The sequence below is a fragment of the Aspergillus alliaceus genome, assembly GCF_009176365.1.
Source record: "Aspergillus alliaceus strain CBS 536.65 unplaced genomic scaffold BDW43scaffold_16, whole genome shotgun sequence".
Taxonomy (NCBI): Eukaryota; Fungi; Ascomycota; class Eurotiomycetes; order Eurotiales; family Aspergillaceae; genus Aspergillus; species Aspergillus alliaceus.
Genome location: NW_022474699.1, coordinates 315,178 through 338,131, shown reverse-complemented (window position 1 = coordinate 338,131; position 22,954 = coordinate 315,178). Strand labels below are relative to the sequence as shown.

The 22,954-nt window shown below is 48.6% G+C and overlaps 10 protein-coding genes across 10 annotated transcripts; 5 read left to right on the top strand and 5 right to left on the bottom strand.

Moving 5' to 3' along the window:
• Positions 1-98: 98 nt before the first annotated feature.
• Positions 99-1,492, top strand: BDW43DRAFT_273387 (ribosome assembly factor MRT4). Its single transcript, XM_032041625.1, has 2 exons — positions 99-403; positions 555-1,492. The coding sequence occupies exons 1-2, from the start codon at positions 210-212 to the stop codon at positions 1,102-1,104; spliced, it is 744 nt and encodes a 247-aa protein (XP_031901369.1). The 5' UTR covers positions 99-209; the 3' UTR covers positions 1,105-1,492.
• Positions 1,428-3,496, bottom strand: BDW43DRAFT_273386 (U1 small nuclear ribonucleoprotein 70 kDa). Its single transcript, XM_032041624.1, has 4 exons — positions 3,108-3,496; positions 2,917-3,044; positions 2,751-2,847; positions 1,428-2,656 (listed from the first exon to the last, which is right to left on the bottom strand). The coding sequence occupies exons 1-4, from the start codon at positions 3,367-3,369 to the stop codon at positions 2,001-2,003; spliced, it is 1,143 nt and encodes a 380-aa protein (XP_031901368.1). The 5' UTR covers positions 3,370-3,496; the 3' UTR covers positions 1,428-2,000.
• Positions 3,497-3,640: 144 nt separating this feature from the next.
• On the top strand, positions 3,641-4,405 carry BDW43DRAFT_273384 (mitochondrial 54S ribosomal protein mL43). The gene is made up of 3 exons (XM_032041623.1): positions 3,641-3,716; positions 3,784-3,866; positions 3,933-4,405. Exons 1-3 carry the CDS (start codon positions 3,678-3,680, stop codon positions 4,222-4,224), a joined length of 414 nt encoding a protein of 137 aa, XP_031901367.1. The 5' UTR covers positions 3,641-3,677; the 3' UTR covers positions 4,225-4,405.
• On the bottom strand, positions 4,406-6,120 carry BDW43DRAFT_273382 (putative RING finger domain protein). The gene is made up of 2 exons (XM_032041622.1): positions 4,846-6,120; positions 4,406-4,792 (listed from the first exon to the last, which is right to left on the bottom strand). Exons 1-2 carry the CDS (start codon positions 5,665-5,667, stop codon positions 4,646-4,648), a joined length of 969 nt encoding a protein of 322 aa, XP_031901366.1. The 5' UTR covers positions 5,668-6,120; the 3' UTR covers positions 4,406-4,645.
• Positions 6,121-6,210: 90 nt separating this feature from the next.
• BDW43DRAFT_273378 (WD repeat PRP19 family protein) lies at positions 6,211-8,144 on the bottom strand. The gene is made up of 5 exons (XM_032041621.1): positions 8,065-8,144; positions 7,958-8,002; positions 7,463-7,907; positions 6,943-7,406; positions 6,211-6,880 (listed from the first exon to the last, which is right to left on the bottom strand). The coding sequence occupies exons 1-5, from the start codon at positions 8,075-8,077 to the stop codon at positions 6,420-6,422; spliced, it is 1,428 nt and encodes a 475-aa protein (XP_031901365.1). The 5' UTR covers positions 8,078-8,144; the 3' UTR covers positions 6,211-6,419.
• A 133-nt stretch (positions 8,145-8,277) lies between these two features.
• BDW43DRAFT_273376 (DUF4604 domain-containing protein) lies at positions 8,278-9,172 on the top strand. The gene is made up of 2 exons (XM_032041620.1): positions 8,278-8,542; positions 8,600-9,172. The coding sequence occupies exons 1-2, from the start codon at positions 8,512-8,514 to the stop codon at positions 9,058-9,060; spliced, it is 492 nt and encodes a 163-aa protein (XP_031901364.1). The 5' UTR covers positions 8,278-8,511; the 3' UTR covers positions 9,061-9,172.
• A 74-nt stretch (positions 9,173-9,246) lies between these two features.
• On the top strand, positions 9,247-13,153 carry BDW43DRAFT_273374 (GTPase RIA1). Its single transcript, XM_032041619.1, has 6 exons — positions 9,247-9,509; positions 9,590-9,610; positions 9,682-10,619; positions 10,670-12,193; positions 12,255-12,577; positions 12,642-13,153. Exons 1-6 carry the CDS (start codon positions 9,447-9,449, stop codon positions 13,019-13,021), a joined length of 3,249 nt encoding a protein of 1,082 aa, XP_031901363.1. The 5' UTR covers positions 9,247-9,446; the 3' UTR covers positions 13,022-13,153.
• Positions 13,154-13,228: 75 nt separating this feature from the next.
• Positions 13,229-14,740, bottom strand: BDW43DRAFT_273372 (exosome non-catalytic core subunit CSL4). The gene has a single exon (XM_032041618.1). It carries the CDS (start codon positions 14,584-14,586, stop codon positions 13,810-13,812), a length of 777 nt encoding a protein of 258 aa, XP_031901362.1. The 5' UTR covers positions 14,587-14,740; the 3' UTR covers positions 13,229-13,809.
• A 1,407-nt stretch (positions 14,741-16,147) lies between these two features.
• On the top strand, positions 16,148-16,952 carry BDW43DRAFT_299575 (uncharacterized protein; the record flags this gene model as incomplete). The annotated part of the gene is made up of 3 exons (XM_032044747.1): positions 16,148-16,297; positions 16,404-16,770; positions 16,831-16,952. The coding sequence occupies 3 exons, from the start codon at positions 16,148-16,150 to the stop codon at positions 16,950-16,952; spliced, it is 639 nt and encodes a 212-aa protein (XP_031901361.1).
• A 1,002-nt stretch (positions 16,953-17,954) lies between these two features.
• Positions 17,955-19,157, bottom strand: BDW43DRAFT_310186 (uncharacterized protein; the record flags this gene model as incomplete). The annotated part of the gene is made up of 3 exons (XM_032046869.1): positions 17,955-18,154; positions 18,208-18,400; positions 18,735-19,157. 3 exons carry the CDS (start codon positions 19,155-19,157, stop codon positions 17,955-17,957), a joined length of 816 nt encoding a protein of 271 aa, XP_031901360.1.
• Between the last annotated feature and the right edge of the window lie 3,797 nt (positions 19,158-22,954).

Genomic DNA, 22,954 nt, shown 5'->3' with positions numbered 1-22,954 from the left:
ATGCAGTTTAGATCTAATCGGATAAGCCCCGCATCAACAATATTCCGACTGTTATCAGTGAAGAAAAAAATAATTGAATTTCGACTCCTCCAAGTCGACCCATTCCCGCGCTTGTATATACAATCCAATCCCCCCTCCAAGCACGCCGGGGTTACAATAAATCAAATAATAATCGGATCTCCGAATTTCCCACTCATAACCCCGCCAAAATGCCTCGTTCCAAGCGCGCCCGCGTCGTCCACGAGACCAAGACCGCCAAAAAGTCCCACAAGGAACAGACCAGACGGCTCTATGCCAATATCCGGGAGAGCATTGAGAACTACGAGCACCTGTTCGTCTTCGGAGTCGACAACATGCGGAATACCTACCTGAAGGATGTGCGCACTGAGTTCGCCGATAGCCGGTGAGTCAATTCACATTCGACATTTGCACTCTTGCGGCGAAATGTCTTCCGTCCTTTTCCCATTCTCCATTTTGATATTTCACCTTTAGAACCATGAAATGGAACCTTTTTCACACAAATTCTTCACAATCAACCACTAACCCACCCACAGTCTCTTCTTCGGCAAAACAAAAGTCATGGCCGTAGCCCTGGGCCACAACCCTGAATCCGAAGCAGCCACCAACCTGCACAAGCTCGTCCCCTACCTCACCGGCGCCGTCGGTCTCCTCTTCACCTCCCGCGACCCGGAGTCCGTCACTAACTACTTCGACAACTTCCGGCCGCTGGACTTCGCCCGCGCTGGCACCGTCAGCACCCGGTCCTTCAGCATTCCAAACGGCATCGTGTACTCGCGTGCAGGCGAGATCCCCACCTCGCAGGACGAGCCAGTCAGCCACACCATCGAGCCCGAGCTGCGCAAACTGGGCGTGCCCACCCGTCTCATCAAGGGCAAGGTTATGCTTGAGTTGACCGGTGGTCAGAAGTCGTTCCCGATTTGCAAGGAGGGCGAGGTGCTCGATTCGCGGCAGACAACGTTGCTGAAAATGTTTGGTGTTGCGTCGTCTGAGTTCCATGTTGCGCTCAAGGCGCGCTGGACTCGGAGTACTGGGGAGGTGAAGGTTTTAGAGAACCAGGGTGGTATGGAGGTTGATGGGAACTGAGGATGGGGTGGGGTGATAGACAAAAAAAAAAAAACGGAAAAGTCTTGAAGTTTTTAATCTTTTTTTTCTCTCTTGTTACTCTTTCTTTTCTTCGACGAAATCCCCTGGGCATTTCTTGGAGTTAGGTTTGGCGCTCGCTCTTCTTTCAATTCTTTTTGCCGTTTCTTGTTGTGTGTTTTATTACCCGTTTACTACCTAACGGGTTATTCATTGCCGGATGAGCGTATGATGGACATACATGAATACTGAGCTGAAAATCTACTATAAATAACTCCCTTACAGTGTGACTCTAGAAGAGGATGTTACTGAATGATGAAAAAGAATATTCCGACCATTACCTTGATTTACACTGTACGAAGATACCTGGTTTCGGTTATTTTGTTGTTGAAGAAACCTTACCTGATCTTCTTACCTGACCCCCCATAATCCCTTCATGAATGCACCGAAAAGATGTTGACTACCTAAAGTACATACTTACCCCGTAAAGAGCAGTGCAAACCCTGGAGAAGGGGAAAACGCGACAGGGTAAAAGGACATGCAAGAAAGCAGAAGAATAACTAGATAAGAAAAACAGTAAGAATGGGGTTGCGACCAAGCGTCCGGTTTCAGTAGACGTCGACTCTCCAGGAAGGAAAAGGCCATTTCATGGGTCAGGAAATCATGAGATCGCCGCGGTGTACATAAATACCTCAGTACCAGCGTAAGATGAGGATGAATAGCGCTCCGACTGTTGTAAGTATTGGTCAAGCCTGGAGGCATGAGACCTGAATGATAGTGGACCTTGCCTTACCCATTGCCGTGATAGACGATGAGAATAACTGGAAGATCGATCAGAAATACCCACCAGCAAACCGTGTTGAGTACTAAACGGGGATAATCCTTTCGAAGGCAGGCGTTTAGTATCTTCTCTTGGCGCGAGGGTCATCGTATGCATCATCCTCATGGTATCTCTTCCGTCCATAGTCTTCCCGGCCTCCGTACCTGTCACCACGATCACGGTCGCGGTCCCGGTCCCGGTGACGGAAGCTGTCCCTGTCGCGATCCCTGTGACGGTCACCACCATCGCGGTCCCGGTCTTCCCTGCGATCGCGGTCGGAGAAGCCATCTCTGGGCCGTATCGGTTCACGGTTGCTGCCAGTTGCACCCCGATCGCGATCATACCTGCCGCCACCAAAGCCGCCGCTTCTACCACCACCGGGGCCAGACGGTGCGTTTGGCGGGGCCTGTCCGCCAAACCCGTTGCGACCTCCCTGATATCCGACGCCGCCACGAGGACCACCAAACCGATCATTGCGGAAACCGCCCTTGAAGCCTCTACCACCGCCACCACCAAAGCCACCGCGGAATCCGCCGCCGAAACCGCCAGGCCCGGAGGGAGCACTGAATGATCCAGGACCAATAGGGCGCGAGGGTAGCGCTTTGGTGTAACCACGGCCTCCTAGACCACCGCCGAAACGCCGAGGTTTCCAGCCCTTAACAGTGCGGCCGCGTTCCACATCAACTAAGACACGCCGGTCTTTGATACGGATGCCATCCGTCTCTTTATAAGCGGCTGGATCCAGCAGAAGAATATCATGTCAGCAAGATGGTCTCAAGATTTGGATACCTTTGGCCAATGCAGATAATGGTCATGTTTGCAATAATACCTTTCATGTCCTTCTCGCGCTCGTAAACGATGAAAGCGTAACCCTTGTGTGGCTTCTTCGAACCCTTCGGGGTTACAGTGTCTTTAACGATACGGATCTAGATTGTGTTAATCACATCAGCATGAAGAAAAAAGACGGAAAGTAGAATAGGATTTCTGAGTATTACCCTCTCAATAGGACCAAATCGTCCAAACTCTCTTTCCAGATCTGACTCCTTCACATCGTAGCTGAGACGGGAGACAAAAAGCGTTTTGAAGGGGTCGCCTCGTGCTTGCGGGTCGTTCGCAGGGTCGACTAGAAAAAGGTCAGCATGAATTCACTCAAGTTCTCTCCCAGAGTCGAAGGAAGGGAACGAACAGTCTTGAAGGCCAACTGTCAAATGCTTGTCCATATTCTCCTTCTTCTCCTGCTTCTGCCGCATTTTGCGCTGGATCCAACTCTCTGTAGCATTGTATGGGTACTCCTCTTCATATTTCCTCAGGTCGGGAAGAAACTGTGCAACGCCGCCGAGCGTACTCTTCTTACAGTCCTCTGGTGCACGGTCAATGGGAGTAACATAGCGTAAAGGTGGGCGAGGCTGAAAGAGGGCGAGGAGCGGAGGGGGGAGCTTGTCCGTCATCTTTGAGCCCTCAGTTTGTGAGGAGGATAATACGGGTAGACAAATTGAAAGCTAGATCCCCATGCGCAAAGGCAAAAGTAAAGAAAGACGATGGAATTATTCCGAGACAATACCGCAGGACTCGTTTGTCAAGTTCGCGTTCCTCCGTGACTTGGCAGCTAAACTGAGGTTCTGGAAGCCGCTAGGCGCGCTAACCGAAATAGACGCGGGCCAATGATAGCGATGTCCGGCGGCGATGAAAAGTCCCGGAAGTTGTTGATCCCACGGGTGTTTGGCTTTCTACAGCAGTCAGATAAGAACTAGCAGCAATGCCTGTACAAGGAATCAGAGCAGTCACCTCTGCTAGAGTAAGTTCGATTGCAGCGGCACTGGGTCTGTGGCTCAGATGGTAGCTAATGGTTTGATTGTTCGCAGAACGGCGTGGGCGCCTTCATTTTGCAATGCAAGCGTTTGGACTTTCACTACTGCGACTGGGCGGGTAGCTCCCGCGGGATGGTGTATGTTCTTTCTCTACAAGGTTGCTTTGAGATCTATTGCTAATGCTAATGTTCTGGGTTATCCAGTGCTTTCCTGAAACACCAGCTTCCTTCCTTCGCCAAAGCCAACCCTCAGATTGAAATCCGCGTATCGCCACGGCCGAACAAGCATCCGGTCGTCAAGGGTCACTACATCAACGGACGAGAAAAGGCAATTTGTGTCCGCAACCTCGAGCCCGAACAGATCTTCCAGAAGGCGAATTTGTTGAAGGAGGCCAGCGGCGAGAAGCTGAAGCGCACCAAGAAGCCCGTCACAAGTATCAACGAGAGTGTCAGAGGTATCTGGTCCCCATACCACGGAGACTACAAATCCGTGTAAAGTGGTGTCTTTGCGTTTATTTGCGATGGTGTTATGTTCTGGACTGTGAAGCTGCCAGCTTGTCATATTCATGCAGTGTATTATGGGCCTCTTGATTTATTCTGTTCTGGGAAACCGATGCTTTTTATGTAAAGAATATGTAGCATATGTATGTACAAAATGCATTTGATCTTAAATACCACGAGGTTAGTCGGGACCGTAGCCTATGGGGTGTGGAAATAACCCCATAGGTGGCCCGTAGTTCAGTTAGCAGTGTGTAACCGAACGGTATATGTATTAACGATTCGTATACTATCCTTCCGTCAAGAATCAATGCAACCAGGGTATCAAAGAAGTAGTAGCCGGGATGAAGAAATCGTCCACCTAACGCCAGAGTAATGCAAAACGTGTATGAGAACATGCAGAGGAGAGAACATTTTTATCACAAATACACTTGGAACATCGACTTCGGCGCACTGACAGTCTTCCCACAGTCTGCCACTTGACATTTAGAAAAGGGTTTAACGGGTTGAGACGCCTTCTTGGCGTTCGATTTGGACCTGTAGGTGGCACACTGCCCGCAATAAACCTGGTATATATGTTAAAACCAACCTGCAAATGAACATTCTCTGGGATACGAACATGTCCACATTGTTTTACTACCCATATCTGTTGCTGAACCTCGTCGCCCGAACCAAGCTCAGAATCACAGTTAGGGCAACACACAACGTCATCTTCTCCAACAGTCCTCGTAAACCCTTCCGGCGGCGGGCTAGGTGGCTTGTATGCCGGTTGCGATCGCTCCGGCTCGGGTGGAAACCCTGAATATCCGTAGTCCATCGCCAGTGGGCCGTCCATGTCTAGATTGATCGTTAAATCGATGGCTCCCCCTGGTCTATCTCCAATCCAAAAAGACTCAACGTCTTGCGGCATACGACGGATGCTACCTCTAGTTCTCCATGATAGATCCCTAGAAAATAAACCTCCACTAGGGAAGTCTCGAGATCTTGGCTCCCCTAGACGTAGATATCGTAGAAGGCCAGCACCGAAATCAAAGTCTCTAGGCTGTGGCGGTGGTGGGCGGGGCGGTTGTGGTCGTACGCTGGCGCCGACGAATTGGACCTCTGGACTGCTCGGCGAATCTAGATGGATTGTGTTGTCCGGTTCTGCCTCCAAATCTACGACGTCTGCTATAATATCTCTCCCAAAGCGGGGCTGTCTGGGCCGCCGCGGTGTCAATTGAGGATCTGCTCTGCGTTGCTGTGGAGGCGAGTCTGGCTCGTTTGTTAAATCGATCACTTCATCCGTCTGGTGCGAAGCCGAGACCATAGGTCTCCGAAAGTCGAAACCATCGCCGGCGTATCTCATCGGTGGCAACCGGGGGTGTTGGCTGGGAGCTCTAGATGATGATGGCTCACCACGTTGAAAGAAACGGCGGCTGGGCGAATGAGATGATCGGGACATTTGTTCGTGATTACGCTTAGACACATAACAGTTAGTAAGGTCTCAGATCACCTGTGTTGGCACTATCAATGCCCCGCCTCCTGAAGACGATGGAGAGGATTGGGGCGAACCTTTCTCGGTCGTGCAGTCACAAACTGCACACCTGGGTCGTTGTTCATGTCAAATTTCCTGGTCTATGGGCCAGGAGGGGGGGGGGATCAAATGGCCGGAAGTAGAAGACAGAAGGAAGGAGGTGAGAAAGCCGTGGAAGTCGGAAACGACAGTTGGCGGAAGAGTTCCTAATCGTCAAAAGCAATAAGTCCGGAGCCGAGTCCATGCGGTGGAGAGATGACATGATATATGCCGCCTTCTCCAACAATTTGGCCACCGGTATTTGGACTCCCGATAAGATAAAGGAAGAATATAAAAAAAAAATTTCAAAAAAAATCCAAATAGATAAGAAGGGAATAAAGAAAAAAAAAAAAAGAGAGAAGAGGAAGAAGGAAGAAAAGAAAAATATTCACAAGGCATACTTTAATAATAGGGCCTGGATCACCACCCGGAAGGAGACGCTAATAATGTGACAGGTTCTGGTATGGGTTGAATTTCATGTAACACGGATCAAATCAATGACAGTAATTTATTGTCTTCTATTCTTTCATTTTCGTTTCTCCCAACAGTGAGGGTTGGGTGCAAAACGGCATGGATAATTTCAAGAACTAAAAGTACAAAATAATTGCTTTGCTTTTTCCTGAAACAAGGTATCATTATTACTATGCCGCCAACACTGTGATTCCACCGTCACGGTTCAGAGCCACAACACTCTGAGCCGCAGCACCCCACGCCACAGCAGCCGAAGGCACAGCGCTGCGCAGGGGCTCTGACCATGACTTAGATGCCTTGCTGTACTGCTGGACGGTCAACCCGCTAGGTCCGCCGGTGAGTAGGAACTGCCCAGTGTAATCCCAGCTGATAGAGTCAATCTGGCTACCGGTCTCCAGAGCCTTGACTTCCTGTGCGCTGCGAAGATCCCAGATAGAGACGACTGTAGAGTTTTCGGCGACTGCAGCCATGAAGGTACCATTCTCAGAGAAGAACAGGCACTTGACGGGCGCAGAAAGTGCGAAATTGGCGGCAGGAGAGCCAGACTTGACATCAAAGATCTTGACCTGGCCATCCATGCCACCGGCAGCAATAAGATGGCCATCAGGGTGGAACTTCACGGAAAGAAGAGCTGCAAAAAGAGATTGTAATTAGATCGTGTCCAATAATTCAGGTGGTGCTAGGTTTACTCACATGCATCACTGAAGATCTGGGTAATCACGGAGCTTGTCGTCAGGTCGTAAAGCACATAACTCTTATCAGCGCCAACGGAAGCGACGATGTCGCCAGTGGCATGAACAGCGAGCGCCGTGGCTGCGCCAGCATGAGACTTAAACTCAGCGACTTCATTGCCGTTCTCGAAAACTTTCACAGAGCCAGTAGACGAGGCGATGACGGCCTTATCACCTGCCCAGACAGCATCGGTAACGGAGCCAATCGCTTGGAGGCTTTGAACAACCTGCTTCTGGGATAGAGAGTAGACACCAACAGCACCATCAGTACCTCCAACAAGCGCGAGGTCTCCGGAAGCATTAACGGACAGTGCCTTGCCACCGGGATAGAGAGGCTCGCTGCTTTGAGCGGGTTTGTATGTGGAAATATCATCGCTGGTCGCCCAACCCTCTGGGACAGGGCGCTTACGGCGAGTCTTAGAGAGTCTAGTTGCAGTTAGATTTGGGGTCGGAGCCTCAGGGATCACACGAGTGATACATACGCTGCTTGTGTACTCTCAACACGTGACAATACTGCCTCAGGCAGGGAATTTGAGTCAACCTGCATTGCTTCACCACCACCAGCACCGGTCCGAGTAGCGCCGACGGACACCTTAGAGAGCGCATCACGGGCTTCGTCTCGCTCTTTGGTCAATCGCGCGATCACGCGGACGGCCGCATCATTCTGGTAGAGAGCTGTACTAAGCTCCTGGCGCGTTTGCGCCAAAGTCTGTCGCAGTGTATATGTCTCCAAGGCCAGAGCGTCCCATTCCTCTTGGAACACATTGAGTAGTGAAGGGATCGATGTGAGCGTAGGAGGTCGGGGGCGGACAACGCGCTGGGACTTGACCTCGATCAGGTCGTCGGTAGAGAGATCCTCCCCGTTTACAGGATCTTTTCCGTTCTCGGCGATGTATGCTTCGATGAGCCGCTTCTCGAACACGCTGCCTAAAGGACATTAGATATCGTGCGGGTGCTAGTGCTAGGTTACAACATACCGCTCTTGGGCGAGACGACGGGCACTTGTGGTGCCTCTCCCGAGACTATCATCAATTACCGTTAGTTTTCCATAACCTTGGAATAACATGTCACGCTTGTTACTCACTTGCACACAGCATGGTATTTATGGGGGATGGGTGGATATTGGAAGGGAAAGAGTTGATTGCTCTTCAGCGCGAGAGCTGCGGCTCCTTTGGACTTTTCGACCCTCCGCCTGGGTAATCTTTTGGGTTTAGCCGCAGATCTCTTGGCGGCAACCGCTATGGGACCCAGACATCCTCTCCAGCAGACCTCTTAAATTTCATAGCTTTACAAACACTGTATTTAGAGTGGGAGATCGCGGCTAGTTTGATACTCTGTCATTGAAGAATTCTCTCATTAGTCGCGTTCAAACTCCATTGCCCTGACTCTTAGAGGGTTGAAAGACAAGGAGAATTGAAACATTGTTATACAACTTCGCCTTGAATGATTATATGTCGCGGTAGCGATATGTCCCTGATGCTTTTTATCTACCAGGATTTAAACTAACAGTTTGCTATCGGACAACCAAGACATGTCCTTCAAATCAAAGAACCTCGCTTACGGTATGTTTGGGTCCTTATTACCGTCACATCGAGCTTTGGCTGATGCTCCAATAATAGAGGCCAAAGAACCGGCATTCTTACAGCGACTTAAAAACCAATACGGAGGCACATCCGGTCGCCTGGAGCGGCCAATTGCTCGCCCTCGAAAGCAAAAAGATAACCATGACGACGATGATGAACCTACCTATGTCGATGAAGAGAGCAACGAAGTAATATCCAAGGAGGAATATGAAGCTCTAGTTCGCGGAAGTAATGAGGACCCTGGGAAAGAAGGCCATGACCAGGGACAAAGCGGATCCCAAGACAAGGAAGAGGGCAAGGCAAGTACTGAGGCCGGAGCACCTATATCGAAACAGAACATGGCAGAAGTAGGGGGACCTAAGAAGCGAAAGCAAGCGAGGATTATCGGCGAAGAGGAGCCACCAGCAGAGAAAGATGAAACACCCCAGAAAGACACTGGGTCTCGGAAACCTAGGCAAAAGAAGAAGAAAATCAAGCTCTCTTTTGACGAAGAATGATGAACAATGACTACCAGCTTTATCAGTCATAGCTTGCTTGACTCATACCATGCGGAACCGCGTTGTTTAGTTCAGGCCGCAGTAGAATATATCGGACCAATCTGAAAGTAATTAATAATCAATAAAAAGAAAAATTCGGTATATGCACGCCTTGAGATATATCTATTCAGATATAGCCGCGGAATAATACTAGTCGCATTGTTTTTGCGGCCATCTACTGAGTGAGATTTTCCGATGATTTAATAATATTTTTCCATTTTTGTCGAAAAATTGAATTCTTCCGCAAAAGGCGGGACAACCGACTCAAACGTGATCAAACCACTGGAGGATCTTCGAACTGGCTTTTCTGGATCTAGCCTGGTCACTGACACCGGCAGTTTCCCAACATGCCCGTCGTAAATGTTGAGGATCTGGTCCGTCTGCAACGGAAACCAGATGACATACGGAATGTAAGCTGCCCCTCCATCCCACTTCTTTGATGTCACCGGCTCGCCCGCATCAAGATCGCCATTGCTAACCGCCCTCACAGATATGTATTTTAGCTCACGTTGTAAGTAACGATCAGGTTTTAACCAAATGAAATGCCACTTCTTATTAATTCTCGAAATTACCGTGTCTTAGGATCATGGAAAAACTTCTTTGACTGATAGTCTTATCGCCACTAATGGCATCATTTCACCAAAGCTGGCGGGCAAGATCCGCTATCTGGATTCGCGTCCAGATGAACAGCTTCGAGGCATTACTATGGAGTCCTCTGCGATCTCCCTTTTCTTCTCGATGATGCGTCGTCCTGCCCCCGACGCTGCTCCGGTAGCGAAAGAGTACTTGATCAATCTTATCGACTCCCCCGGGCACATCGATTTCAGTAGTGAGGTCTCTACAGCTTCACGTCTGTGCGATGGAGCTATTGTTTTAGTGGATGCTGTAGAGGGTGTTTGCAGTCAGACAGTCACTGTGCTGCGCCAAACCTGGGTCGAGCAGCTGAAGCCGATTCTGGTCATTAATAAGATCGACAGGCTGGTCACTGAGTTGAAGATGAGCCCCAGCGAGGCTTACTTGCACATGAGCAAGCTGTTGGAGCAGGTCAATGCTGTCATCGGTAGCTTTTATCAGGGTGAGCGAATGGAGGAAGACCTCCAGTGGCGAGAGCGGATGGAGGAGCGCGCCAATGCAGCTGCTGAAAAAGACCGCACGAAGAAACAAACACAGGATGATGAGTCTACCCAAGGCAGCATAGATACCGCAGAATATGTGGAACGAGATGATGAGGACCTCTACTTCGCGCCTGAGAAGAACAACGTCATCTTTTGCAGCGCCATCGACGGATGGGCGTTCACTGTCAGACAGTTCGCAGCTATATATGAAAAGAAGCTTGGGATCAAACGTTCAATCCTCGAGAAGGTGCTTTGGGGAGACTACTACCTTGACCCTAAGACGAAACGTGTCTTGGGTCAGAAGCATCTGAAGGGACGAGCTTTGAAGCCAATGTTTGTTCAATTGGTATTGGATAGCATCTGGGCTGCCTATGAGGCCACTACAGGCGGTGGAAAGGGAAAGGGGTACAGTAAACCATTTACTACACTATATATCTTTTACTGACATTTGATAGTGACCCTGCTTTATTGGAGAAAATTATGAAGTCTCTGAACATCACGATCCCGCCCTATGTTCTACGATCACGGGATCCGAAAAATATAATGACCACCCTGTTCTCTATGTGGCTACCGCTATCTACTGCGGTTCTTGTTTCTGTCATGGAATACCTTCCTAGTCCTCCGGCTGCACAAGCTGCCCGGCTACCGGCTTTGATCGAGGAGTCGCCCGGCGCTGGCTTTGTTGATACGAAGGTGAAAGAGGCGATGATCAACTTCAAGACAGGACCAGATGAGCCTGTAGTGGCATATGTCAGCAAGATGGTTGCCATCCCAGAGAGTGAGCTGCTCTCAAGCAAAAAAAGATCTGGCGCGACCATGTCGGCGGACGAGGCCCGAGAGATTGCTCGAAAGAAGAGAGAAGAGATCGCAAAAATGCAAGCAGAGGCCAACGGCGAGCAGCAAGACGACTACTCGAGGATCACATCTGCCTTTGAAAATGTCACTTTGGATGGCAACGATCAATCGGGCGAGCAGGAAGAGAAAGAAGATCCAGAACACCTCATTGGTTTTGCGCGACTTTATTCGGGAACTCTTTCAGTGGGCGATTCTGTCTACGTTCTTGCACCGAAATTCTCCCCGGAAAATCCTCTCGCTAGCCCTGTACCACAGAAGGTTACCGTTACAGACCTGTATTTGCTTATGGGACGGAGTCTTGAGCCTCTCAGATCTGTTCCAGCGGGTGTCGTCTTTGGTATTGGAGGTCTTGCGGGCCATGTATTGAAGACTGGTACTCTCTGCTCACAGCTCGAGGGCAGCATTAACTTGGCCGGAGTTTCACTGCATACACCACCGATCGTGCGAGTAGCCCTGGAGCCAGTAAACCCTGCAGACCTGGGTAAAATGGTCACTGGTTTGCGGCTCCTCGAACAAAGTGACCCTTGTGCACAGTACGATGTACTTCCTAATGGTGAACATGTCATCCTAACAGCAGGTGAATTGCACCTTGAGCGTTGCTTGAAGGACCTTCGCGAACGTTTTGCCAGATGTGAGATACAGACTGGCCAGACAATCGTACCATACCGCGAAACTATCGTCAGTGCACACGAAATGGCCGCTCCCAAGAACCCGGACCTCGGACGGGGAGGCGTGCTAGCAATATCAGGATCAAAGCAGTTGACTATCCAATTACGAGTTGTACCCTTACCTGAAGCCGTGACTGACTTCTTTACTAAACAAGTTGGAACTATCAAACGCTTACAGTCTCAGCGACGAACAGCAGCAGAAGACAAGGTAGCTAACGGAACAACGGATAACAACCAGCAGGTGGAGACCGGCGATGCAACGGATGAAGCCAGAGAAGGAAGTATACTTACCCTCAAAGACTTCAGGCAGGAATTGAACAAGATATTCGATGAAGTAGTGAAAGATGACAAAGAACTGTGGAAGGGCGTCGTGGATAGAATTACCGCCTTCGGCCCAAGACGAGTAGGACCGAACATCCTGGTCGATGCGACAGCAGTCAATACCTGTGAGAAATTGTAAGCTGAATAAAATGAACCCCTGCAATGGTCCTACATATCTTGTACTAATAAGAAGCAGCTTGCTGGAAGATCCCAAGCAACAACCCACTGTCAGTGTAGAAAACAGCAGCAGAGAAGCCCTGATAGTGCGCGACTTCTGCGACAAGATCACCCACGCCTTCCAATTGGCAACTGGCCAAGGCCCACTCTGTCAAGAACCAATGCAAGGAACGGCCGTATTCTTGGAAGAATTGTCTGTGAATGCCAGCGAAGAGGAACTTGACCTTGGTCGGTTGACAGGCGAGGCAATCAGACTGGTTCGTGAGAGCATCTCTCAGGGATTCCTGGACTGGAGTCCTCGGATCATGCTTGCGATGTACAGTTGTGAAATCCAAGCTTCCAGTACGCTCCCCCTAGAATAACCCTATGCCATCTCCATCATACAACACATACTGACCCAAAATAGCGGAAGTCCTCGGCCGTGTCTACGGTGTAATTACCCGACGCCGCGGCCGTATTCTTTCCGAAACAATGAAGGAGGGCACGCCCTTCTTCACTATTGTCGCCCTGCTCCCTGCCGCGGAATCTTTTGGATTTGCTGACGAAATCCGCAAACGTACCTCTGGCGCAGCGCAACCACAGCTCATCTTCGCGGGGTTCGAGGCCCTCAACGAAGATCCGTTCTGGGTTCCAGCGACAGAGGAAGAACTCGAGGATCTGGGTGAGTTAGCAGATAAGGAGAACGTGGCGAAGCGGTATATGGATGCTGTGAGAAGCCGGAAGGGGCTGGTTGTTCAGGGAAGGAAGTTGATCGATGCGGAGAAGCAGAAGACGCTGAAAAAGTAAAAGGAGTTTCATTTCTTATTTTTGAATGGAGATACGGTACGAGAGGGTAGAGAAAGCAATTGGATGTTGCACTTGGTTTCTACATGTTGTACATACTGTACAGAAGGAAAAAAAAAGTCATTGGGAAGATTACACCACGTTGCATTATTGTATATGCTCTGAAGCTGCTACATGTTCTTGAAGATATTATACCCTCAAACATGACAGTTCAAATCTATGGAATATAGATATGGAGAGGTCAGAAAGAGGGTCGTGAAGATGAGTATTTCCCCACGCGAGATACCATTAATCTTCCTCCGTTGACAAACACAGTTCAGCATGGAAAGCCAGAACCATGTATACTATGGAGGTGTGTTCGGGTAAGTCCGTGAAAACTGTCTAGAACTTTTGGAAGAGTGATTGTATTCTCTTAAATTAGCTTGTTCGTAACTCATCACACATCATTAGATGTGAAGCGCATGAAGCACTGGCGCACCAGGACTTCCGATATGTACAGCTGTAGTATGCAAGGGGGCATCTTCTCCCCGCGAAGGACCTAGAGCTTCTCAACTCCAGTCGCATAGCGTCTGTCCAAAACAAAACGGCTCCGAGCCGGACGCCGTGAATTCCTTCTGGAACAAGGGACCAACGGATCTCTCCAGCCGTCCGCGCCAGCACGCGAGTTCGTCCCAGAAGTACCAAGAAACAAGGCATCGCATAAGAGCCTTTCTCAGTCTTATGATTGTAAAAAGTAGGGGCAAAAACCATCAGTCCACAAACCGACAACCCTCGAACAAGAATTCAGCCCATCAAAAAGGTCTCGCCACCTTCCGCAACTCCGTTTGGCCGGAGACAGAATCTCGCATCTCCTTCCAGCTAACCGGGAACATCATATTACCCGCCTCGCTACGAGCCATGACGACACCCAGATCATTGCGCGCAGTCGTCAAATAGTAGAAGCTCTGGTCACCGAGAGAAATGATCGTGCCACGGACAATATCACCAACGCGGAACATCTCGTCCATAACGACGCGGTCCTTCTCAACAGCACGCACATCCTCCTTCCGGATCAAAGCCTGGAACCGCAGTTCATCGGAACTGCTGTGGTTCTCTGGATTGGCGGCGGAGGAGAGAATCGCCTCGATATTGTCGTTATCTGACGTCGTCTGCGATGGATTGACGCCCTGTGTGTTGGCTGATTCATCCAGGACAACGAGAATGGAGACCGTAGCCTGGCGTTTCTGGACCCGTGTCACGCGCGCCAGCACCACCGAGTCAACTGCGGGGAGTGTGTTGTATTTCGGTTTGGGTTTGGGGGTAGATGTGGAAGTTGCTGAGGGCTTGGCACCGACGGGCGTGGTTACGGGCTTCGCGGCATTGCCTGTTCCAGGGGCCCTGGGGGAACGAGAGACGCTTAGAGTGGCCTTGCCGTTCGAACCTGGTTGCGCCGGATCGACGACGACTGGGCCGGCGATGGAGGCGTAGACATTGTATTGCTGTACGTGGGTGCCTGGGCCGGCGGAGTAGGAGGTCACTGGGCCCAGACGTTGGCCTGGAATGGCCAGAGCTGGGAGTGTGCTTGCCATGGCAGGACGGAGGGGAAAGAAGAGAGATGTTGATGTAAAACTGAAGCCTCGATCTGTTGAGGGACGCAAGCGAAAACTTGTCGGCGTTGGAGAAAAGCTTTCCCGGTCCACTTGCTAGCTTTTCTCACCGCCTTCTTAGGTTAGCACGGACCCTATTGTCCTTTGCCCTATTCATCAACCGATCTTGTTAGAAGTCCTGATGGAGTATTCCTCAAGGCGAAGGACATATTCTGAATTCGCGTAACTAACAGGTTAGTTGGCTATCTGAACACTTTAGTACACATCGTAAGTTTCCTGCTATCTACACCATTAACCTGTATTCGGTGTAGTGCAGCTTCTAGTATACGTAAGACAGGGCTTTGAGGTCAGAAAAATAAATATCCACAAGTTGTCAGTTTTTGTTTCGAGATGCCGATTTATTCTCGAGAGCAAGGGTGACTCTGGTGGTGACTCTATTGTATTTGAATTCTACCTGATTCCTTTTTCTCTCATCGTTACCATCGATAGCTCCTGGCCATCCAAGTGTATATCTCACTGTACGTTGCTATAGACATCTAATTTAGTGTCGCATGAGGTCTGGGCCGTTGGGTGATAGATCCATGGTGCTTTGAGTCTATTTGGGCTAGGTATAGGGCTCACCTAGCTAGCCTTGAGTATGTAGCCGTAATGGATTAGAGGGCAATTGCTTTACCTGATCATGGCTCTGAGCCATCGAGCATTTCCAGTTATCGTTCAAGGTGATGTTTGAACCGCAAGACGGTATAGATAAATAAAGATATAGATATAAAATAAGGTTTGAACTAGAAAAATTCGAAACGGCATAATACGAGGCACTACGGGATTATTAATCCTTATACGATGCCACAAAAAGTCTAGATTTTGTCTCGTGGAAGTTACCGCTATGGAATTTTGAATTTCAAACAAATGGGATTGTCTGTCTCCCTCGTGTTTTGAGAGGAAGGAATAAGCTAAGAAAGTCAACCAATGAGAGTGGAAGGATTGTTGGATTTATATGTTACAGACGGGCTTCTAGAGAGACTGATGGAGGAACTAGCAGGTTAATTAAGATATCCCAGTGTACTCGGCATTTTCTAGGAACGAAGCACACACCAACATCTCGGGTAGAACCACTGTAATATTCTAAATTCGCATAAACGCTTCTTGAACAGACCGCCGAGACGCTAAATGGCTCCTTGGAACACCAACAGTGCTCTAAGAGTCTCAATCATTAGATGGAAAGCGGGTCCGAAGTAGGGAAGTACTAATATGCTCCGCCTCGAGCTGAGGTTCTATTCGTGAACCACAGAATAAAGATGAAGTGCGTGCTAGACTGTCAGAGACGGGCCAACCGGTGTCTCTGTTATGGAGTATAGGGGCGCGGTTGATACTTGGAGCACAGCATAAAAACTTAGAATTTTCTACAGCTTGCGACCTGGGACTTGCTTTTTGGATAAGTTCGTTTTCCCTTCGCGGCCAGCGACTACTACTCCAATTCCACGCTCATCTAAGTGCATCAGTCCTGGGAGAATGTGACGGCCAGCCGCCACATCACTCCAGCAATATGGTCGCTCTCACTGGTGATCGGAAGTCAGTCTTGGAGGGCACATGGGCCCTTGGAGCGATAGCGATTGTGATAATGGGACTCCGGGTTTTCGCGAAAGGGAGGCTTCACCATTTCGGCCCAGACGACCTAGTAATGTTTACAGCTCTGGTGAGTTTACACCAATTATCGGGACAGGGGTTTAGTCACCTCTGGAAAACCACAGAGCAGTGTTGCAAGTCTGAACTGTCTTTAACCGACGATATGTATATGACAGGTCTTCGCACTCGCCGCATCTATATTCTTCACAATTGCAGTCCTCGACTACGGTTTTGGCGCTGGTCTGCCCGAGTCCGATGATGTCAATGCCCTCAAGTTCTACACGTTAATGGAAGTTTGCGGCGTCGTTGGCACGTGTCTTGGCCGAGTAGCCTTTATCCTCTATCTGTTGCCAATCCTCTCGACAAGGAAACTCTTCAGGAACAGCTTATGGGCGTTGCTAGCGCTGCAGATCGTCGCGAATTCTGTTATGGTTATCCTCATCTTGGCTCAATGCCGCGATATACGCGGGGTATGGGACCCCGAATATGCGACGAACTGCATGGAAGATTATATTCAGCTTCGTTATGGCTATTTCATCTGTGGTACGTCAGTCAAGCTCAGGCAGTTCTTATCCTCTGCTAACTCAAATGAATCGACTATAGCCTGCAACACTTCAGCCGATTTGCTACTCGCGATACTTCCGAGCTTTATCTTCTGGGATCTTAAATTGCGGCCCATAATCAAGTTTAGTCTCATGGCACTGACAAGCTTAGGCCTCGTGTGAGTACCTCGCTTTGTATATTTTCAAATTGATACCGCACTAACGAAGATATCCCCTACACAGCGCAGCAATCGGCGCCATACTGAAAGCTGTATACCTCAAAGCGATTCTAGAGTGGAGCACCACAGCCAACGCAATAAATCTCACCTGCTGGTCCATGATCGAAAGCTACCTTGTCATTATTACTGCATCAATTCCTTGCCTGCGTTCACTGGTCGTTTCGTCCGCGCGCCAGTTCTTCGCGAGTGACAAGTCTAGCATTTTCCCAATTACCTCGTCATACAGGAAGAGAACGACTAGCCACGGGCGCATGACGGATCGCGTGCAGGGAAATCACGCGGCTTCGGGGAGTACGCAGAATTTCTTTGTTACACGAGGCGAGGAGATTGAGCTGGGAAATACTAGGGCTTCTGCTAACGCTAATGAGGGCTTGGATGGGCTGGAGAGTCCTACAAGTGGGATTGCGAAGACGGTGGATATTAGTATTACCTGGGATCAAGGGCATGGTAGGGGTCCTCCGGGTTCTAGGATATAGCGTTCGCTGTATATTTTCTCATATTATATAGTACGTAAAATAGTCCTATATATTCGACTGGTATAGTCTTTTATTGATGGTTGTTTCTCCTTGTCTGTCTGTAACTACCGAAGGGAATGTTGTTGAAGATGGACAACTCGACATTATACCGGGTATCCGAGTAGAGAGCTCGCCATGGATTAAGCTATATTATAGGTTTGTCATCACGTTGAGATGACGGGTTTAGGCCCAATCAACAAGGCCATGTCTGTCAAATGTTGACTGAAGGGTCGCACTATGTAGAACTAACAAATTAGAGAGCGATTATTGTACATGGTCTTTGCGCTGAGCCATCAAGGGCTGCTAGCCATTTCTCAATGTGACCCTTTCTAGAACGTATAGAACATATAGTCTTGTAACTATCGTCTAATTTACCGTCGCTAGAGCTTCCAATGTCCTGATAAAAATGGCCTTCCTGGATTGGAAACCGCTCAGTAAACTCGGTCATGACCGTATTTGAATCTGATATAATTCTGCCATGCAGCTTCGACACCCTGGCTTTCCTCGTCCAAACCGACATAGTAAGCGGCCATCGGTAGAGTCTTGAGGACTTCTGGGACTAGATAAACTAAGGTCTTGGTCGTTAATCCGCTGGCAGTCGAGTCGGTTCGACTAATTATAGAAACGGAAACTGTATTAATGAGAGAGTGGCGTCCAAGGTAATGCCGACCCAAGCGAACTAACACTGGTAGAGGTACAGGTCCAGTTCCCCGTTCGGTTGTCCCGAAAGGGTGGGCTGCTTCACGTCCTGCCGCCTCATGACGCTTCTTTGTTGGGGTTTTAGAATAACCACTAGAGCGGCAGTGTTTACCGGGTGATGAATGGCCTCCAGGAAGTCGCTTTGGTGGCCGAAACCACGGTTGCAGGTATTCCAGCCCTAAAATTGTAAGTCAAGGCGTGGTAAGAATCGGCACAGGGGACAAATGTGCTGGGTCATTTTGTGCTCATGGAGAGTAACGGCAGACCGAACGAGGGTTGTTCCGCGGCAACTACCCTTCTCGGCACACCATACTACTTATCTTAAAAGTCCTAAGGAAGCTCATTTGCTTCCAGTATAGCTTTGGCGTGTTCGCACGAAGATGACTTCTTAAACCACATGCCATTCGCGCATGTTCCCGAGTTAAAAAGTCATCCGAATATCTCCAGCTGTCAGCTCAGGAGACCTCACTCGGCCTAAATGGAACTACCGTAAGGTTGACAGAGAATCACACCTGTATATGATTATCCTTCCTCTTCATTATCGTGATAAGCAAGTCCTCCTGCAAGCGCCGTCGTTCAGCACGCAGGTGTTCGATTTCCGTTTCTAACTTAGCAACGCGAGCTTTGAGACTAGCTTCGGTACTCTTCACTTCCTCAATATCTCCCTCTAGCTCCGTTATACGAGTCTCAAGGACAACTTTGGTACTTCTCACGTCCCCTTTATCGAGACATAGTATCCGTTTACAGTTTTCGCACTCCGTAACGCAAACAGTATCAGCTTTAGCGTCGTCAAGAGCAGTTTTCAACTCATCGGAATTCCATGCCTCAGACATATCCATCTGTCGGACATGTGTGATAGCATGTCGCAATCGAAGACATGAAGAAGATTTCGTCTGTGCTGCTGCATTGCTCGCAGAGCGCTGAGGCCTCCGCATAGAATCGACAGCCTATCTCGAAAAGTAGCCACGCAACAGGATCATACACCTGGCTAGAGCTTGGCCTTCCTGGAGATATGGAGTCTGCGCATCTCGAAAATTCCAGCGAGTTATGTCCACAGACTCGCCCTTGTCATTAAAAATTGATCATCGTCACTTGCCATCTCGTCACACATTTCCACAATCAAGCCTGGAACTGCTTTGTGGTTTCTTGCAGTGTGTCGAAGACATACTGCGATAGGTATCCGTACTAGGGATTTCAAGCTCCGCTAATGACTCATTAAGGATCTGCCGATTGCTACATATGATAGAACGGATCACTGCCCAATAAAGCACATATACATAATATGACAAACAGGCCCTCGAGTCGGGGAGTCCGAGGCTTGCGATGAGTCCTCAAAACTATTTGGGATGATGTCTAGCCTGCGGTAATACCAGTACTCTTCAAGATCCTGTCAGAGCCAAGACGGCGTCCGAGTAGTGTTGCGCCCTCGTACCTTGCAGGTCAACTAGTGCCAGTCTGAAGAGCAGCTTGCAAAGCGGTATACATTATTCCTTGGCTGTCTTTAAATGTATTTATAAACCAATCTTCTTGGGAGAGCATCTCAGCGGAGAGAACGAATAGTGACTGCGGAGAGCTAGCCACCTCCTTCCGGGTGCTCGGCCTCTTGTAGGTGGGAGGCAATCCCTTCGAGAACGCGCTTTTTCGGAATGACATGTGGTTACTGTGATACCTGCCGTATAGTATTATGGATATTCTTAGTCCAGCTTGGGTGTATTTGCTAGATACGTAGATATCAGTTAGAGCATTGAAGGTTGATCTGTATTTGCGCCCCAGGAACATGAGGGGTAAGGATATAATGAGGGAAGATAGGAAGATCTAGAGGGTGGGCGAGGCAGCTTCCGCAAGAAACGGGAAGATCCTCAGCAACGAGTGATTTTGCTTGTCATCGGGGACGGGGGGTTGCTTGTCTGATTGCTTTTTCGCTGTTTTCTTATTTCTTGAACCCGATGGGCGTCCTCTTTTCTTCGGGAGGGTTAGGGGAGTAAGTAATGTAGGGGGGGACTAGGCGATGCTGCAACAGGCCTTGCCTGCTTAGGGGTCAACTTGGCCTTGTCTGGAGGAGCCAGGGTAACTATTGCCAGTTGCGACATAGTAGGCATCGTCTTTGACATTTTCTTGTTATCTGGGGACGAAGTCTCAGTTGACAGGCCTGTGGCGGTTTCTGCTTGGTTCGCAGTGACCACTCGTGGCCTTTTGGGTGGTATTGTGTCGATGCAGTAGTACGGTGTATCAAGGAATAATGATCATTTTGATTCCTTTTGTTTGTGGACATTAAGAATGCATGTTAACCGTACAGGCGGGTCTCAAAACCACCGTGTACTGAGAACAATGATAGCACTGCTGCGAGGTCATCGGGGGCTTACGAGGACGTAATACCAGCATTTCTCATGGAAGAGCGTGCTGAAAACATTTGATAGAATCAGTCAGGGCTCGTCTGGAGGGTTGAAAGAAGACGCCGGAAGAGATACAGTGTCAAGGTGAATACAGGCGTGGTTACTATATCACAGTGGGGCACACGGGTGTTTGTGAGAAGTTTATTGCAATCGAAATGGATGGGCTATTCGGCATTCAATATGTGATATAGGTGTAAAGTAAGTTGGTCTAAGATAGAAAGGAACAAAATGAACGATTGGGAGGGAGGGCAGAACGCATATATATGCTATTTAGTGTGAAAGGCTATGGTTCGGACTCCACTTATCCTAGGAATATCCAATTCATCATCTCTAGGGTATAGCGCAAAGGGCCCTATGAATACACGATTACATTCTTATACTACGGGGCTTGAAGGTGCAGGTCCAATCCCATCACTATCTAGGGCAGGAAATCTTTAATATACCCGTGAATCCATGACCAATTGTATGGTCTAGCAGAACGCTCCAAGGTTATATGTGGACCCCTACAATATTTTGGCGAAGTCCAAGTGCGTGACTCGTTTCATAGGCTCGTTAAGCTTAAGCAGGTACTTAGATTTCGTTTAGTAAACATGTACGATTAACTTCGGCATACTCTTGTATCTATAATGACAAGGGTATTATACTGGCGCAAATTTCGTCGTGATTCTATAGCCCTACTAGTACAAAAACCCTAAGTCATTTGGAAGAAGAAAACAACTATGTTTAGACTGCAAGGCCCAGTCGATTGCTTTATACTGGGACATCCTTCGGCAATACGATATAACGTGATACCCTGCAACATAAGCCCTAGGCAGCCTCTTGGCCCACAGGGAAACCAGTCAGATATCACTTTGGTGCCACAAAAATCGGCAAGTCATATAATTAGCGGTAGAAAAGAAAATAACTACACTAAAAGCAGAAACATTTCGGCTACTGTCTCTGTAACATAGCGCAGAGGTTGTGATACATCCAGTTTATTGTCTCTTTGTATTGTTGGTTAACAAAATGCGGAATCATACATCTATTACCGTCGTTGGGAAGTCCCTGCTTCAGCAATAATCCAATGCACATGCTGTGCCGCCAGGAAATTGCGATCATGTTCGAACACCAACAGAAGGCTCGATTAACCCTCCTTTGATGCGAAGCTCCTGAAAATTTAGGTCTCACTGGTCAACATTTGACGAAGCCCCGGGTGTAACAGGTCTAACATAGTTGAAAATCTTTCGTGTAGTTGGCACTATTGAATGGCGCGAGAATTTGAGCCACCATATACCAGGAATAAACCTTGAAGTGGACTTATGATACCCCACCCACTCTACGCCGAACCTGTTACGTAGCATTGCGTCTTCCCTGGCGATTCATTAAGGGAGTGTGAAGGCTGCTGTAATAGATGTGAATAAAACCTCACTCCACACAATGCCCCTTATCATTGTCGAACTTGGCCCATTTCCGATCCAACATCTGGAATGTCCGTCAGTACGGAGAACCAAGCTTGCTAATGGAAGTACGAGTAACCATATATCTATATATCTAGGGTTTTATTGTATGCCGGCAAACGAAGACGGCCCTCAGTAGTTGACAATCGTAGGATGAAACCTGAGTATATTGACCAGGTAAGAAGATCCTGGTTCATTGGTCACTTGCGGGCAGATGTTCATTTGGAGTTCCGACGGGGAATTAGGAAGCAATCCCGAAACTACTGAGACGCAAATGTTTTAATGGAGAATTTTGAAGCATTGGTGATGACCTGTCGTGTTGTTAGGTTAGCTGCATGGAAAACTCTGATTTGTTGAGCTTTACAAATTTCCTGGCCGATTCGATCGATTACCACAGAGTAAAGTGGGTTGGGATGCGTTGCGCTAACTGAACGCTTGAGAAGACAAAAGAAATAGCAAATCGCAAAATAAAGGTTGTCTTGTTAGTATCGGAGAGCATTATATCTGTAGAATTAGTGGAACTACAATTGAAGGAAGCCCAGGCCCTCTCAAGCATTTCAAGACCAGGGACAAATGTATCGCAAGGTACATTACATGTTTACCAATGGTTGGTATGCAATAACTGACCGCACTTTTACCCTAGCTGACTCTTCCGGTAGACCATCTTTTAGGGACATGGTCTATTGGGAGGAAAGGCAACCCTCGCATCCTTACATCTTAATCGTCCTAAATAGTGTGTGGAGGACTTTCGATGTGACTTTCGTGACCATATGATATTACACAAAAAGCTCAATAGGAGTAAGTGGAGTCGAATAGTTCCAAAACTTGGTGGAGACGCTATATTCGATACGGCCACTACGTGAGAGAACAATGCGCCAACAATTTGGAGCTAGCTGATGGACA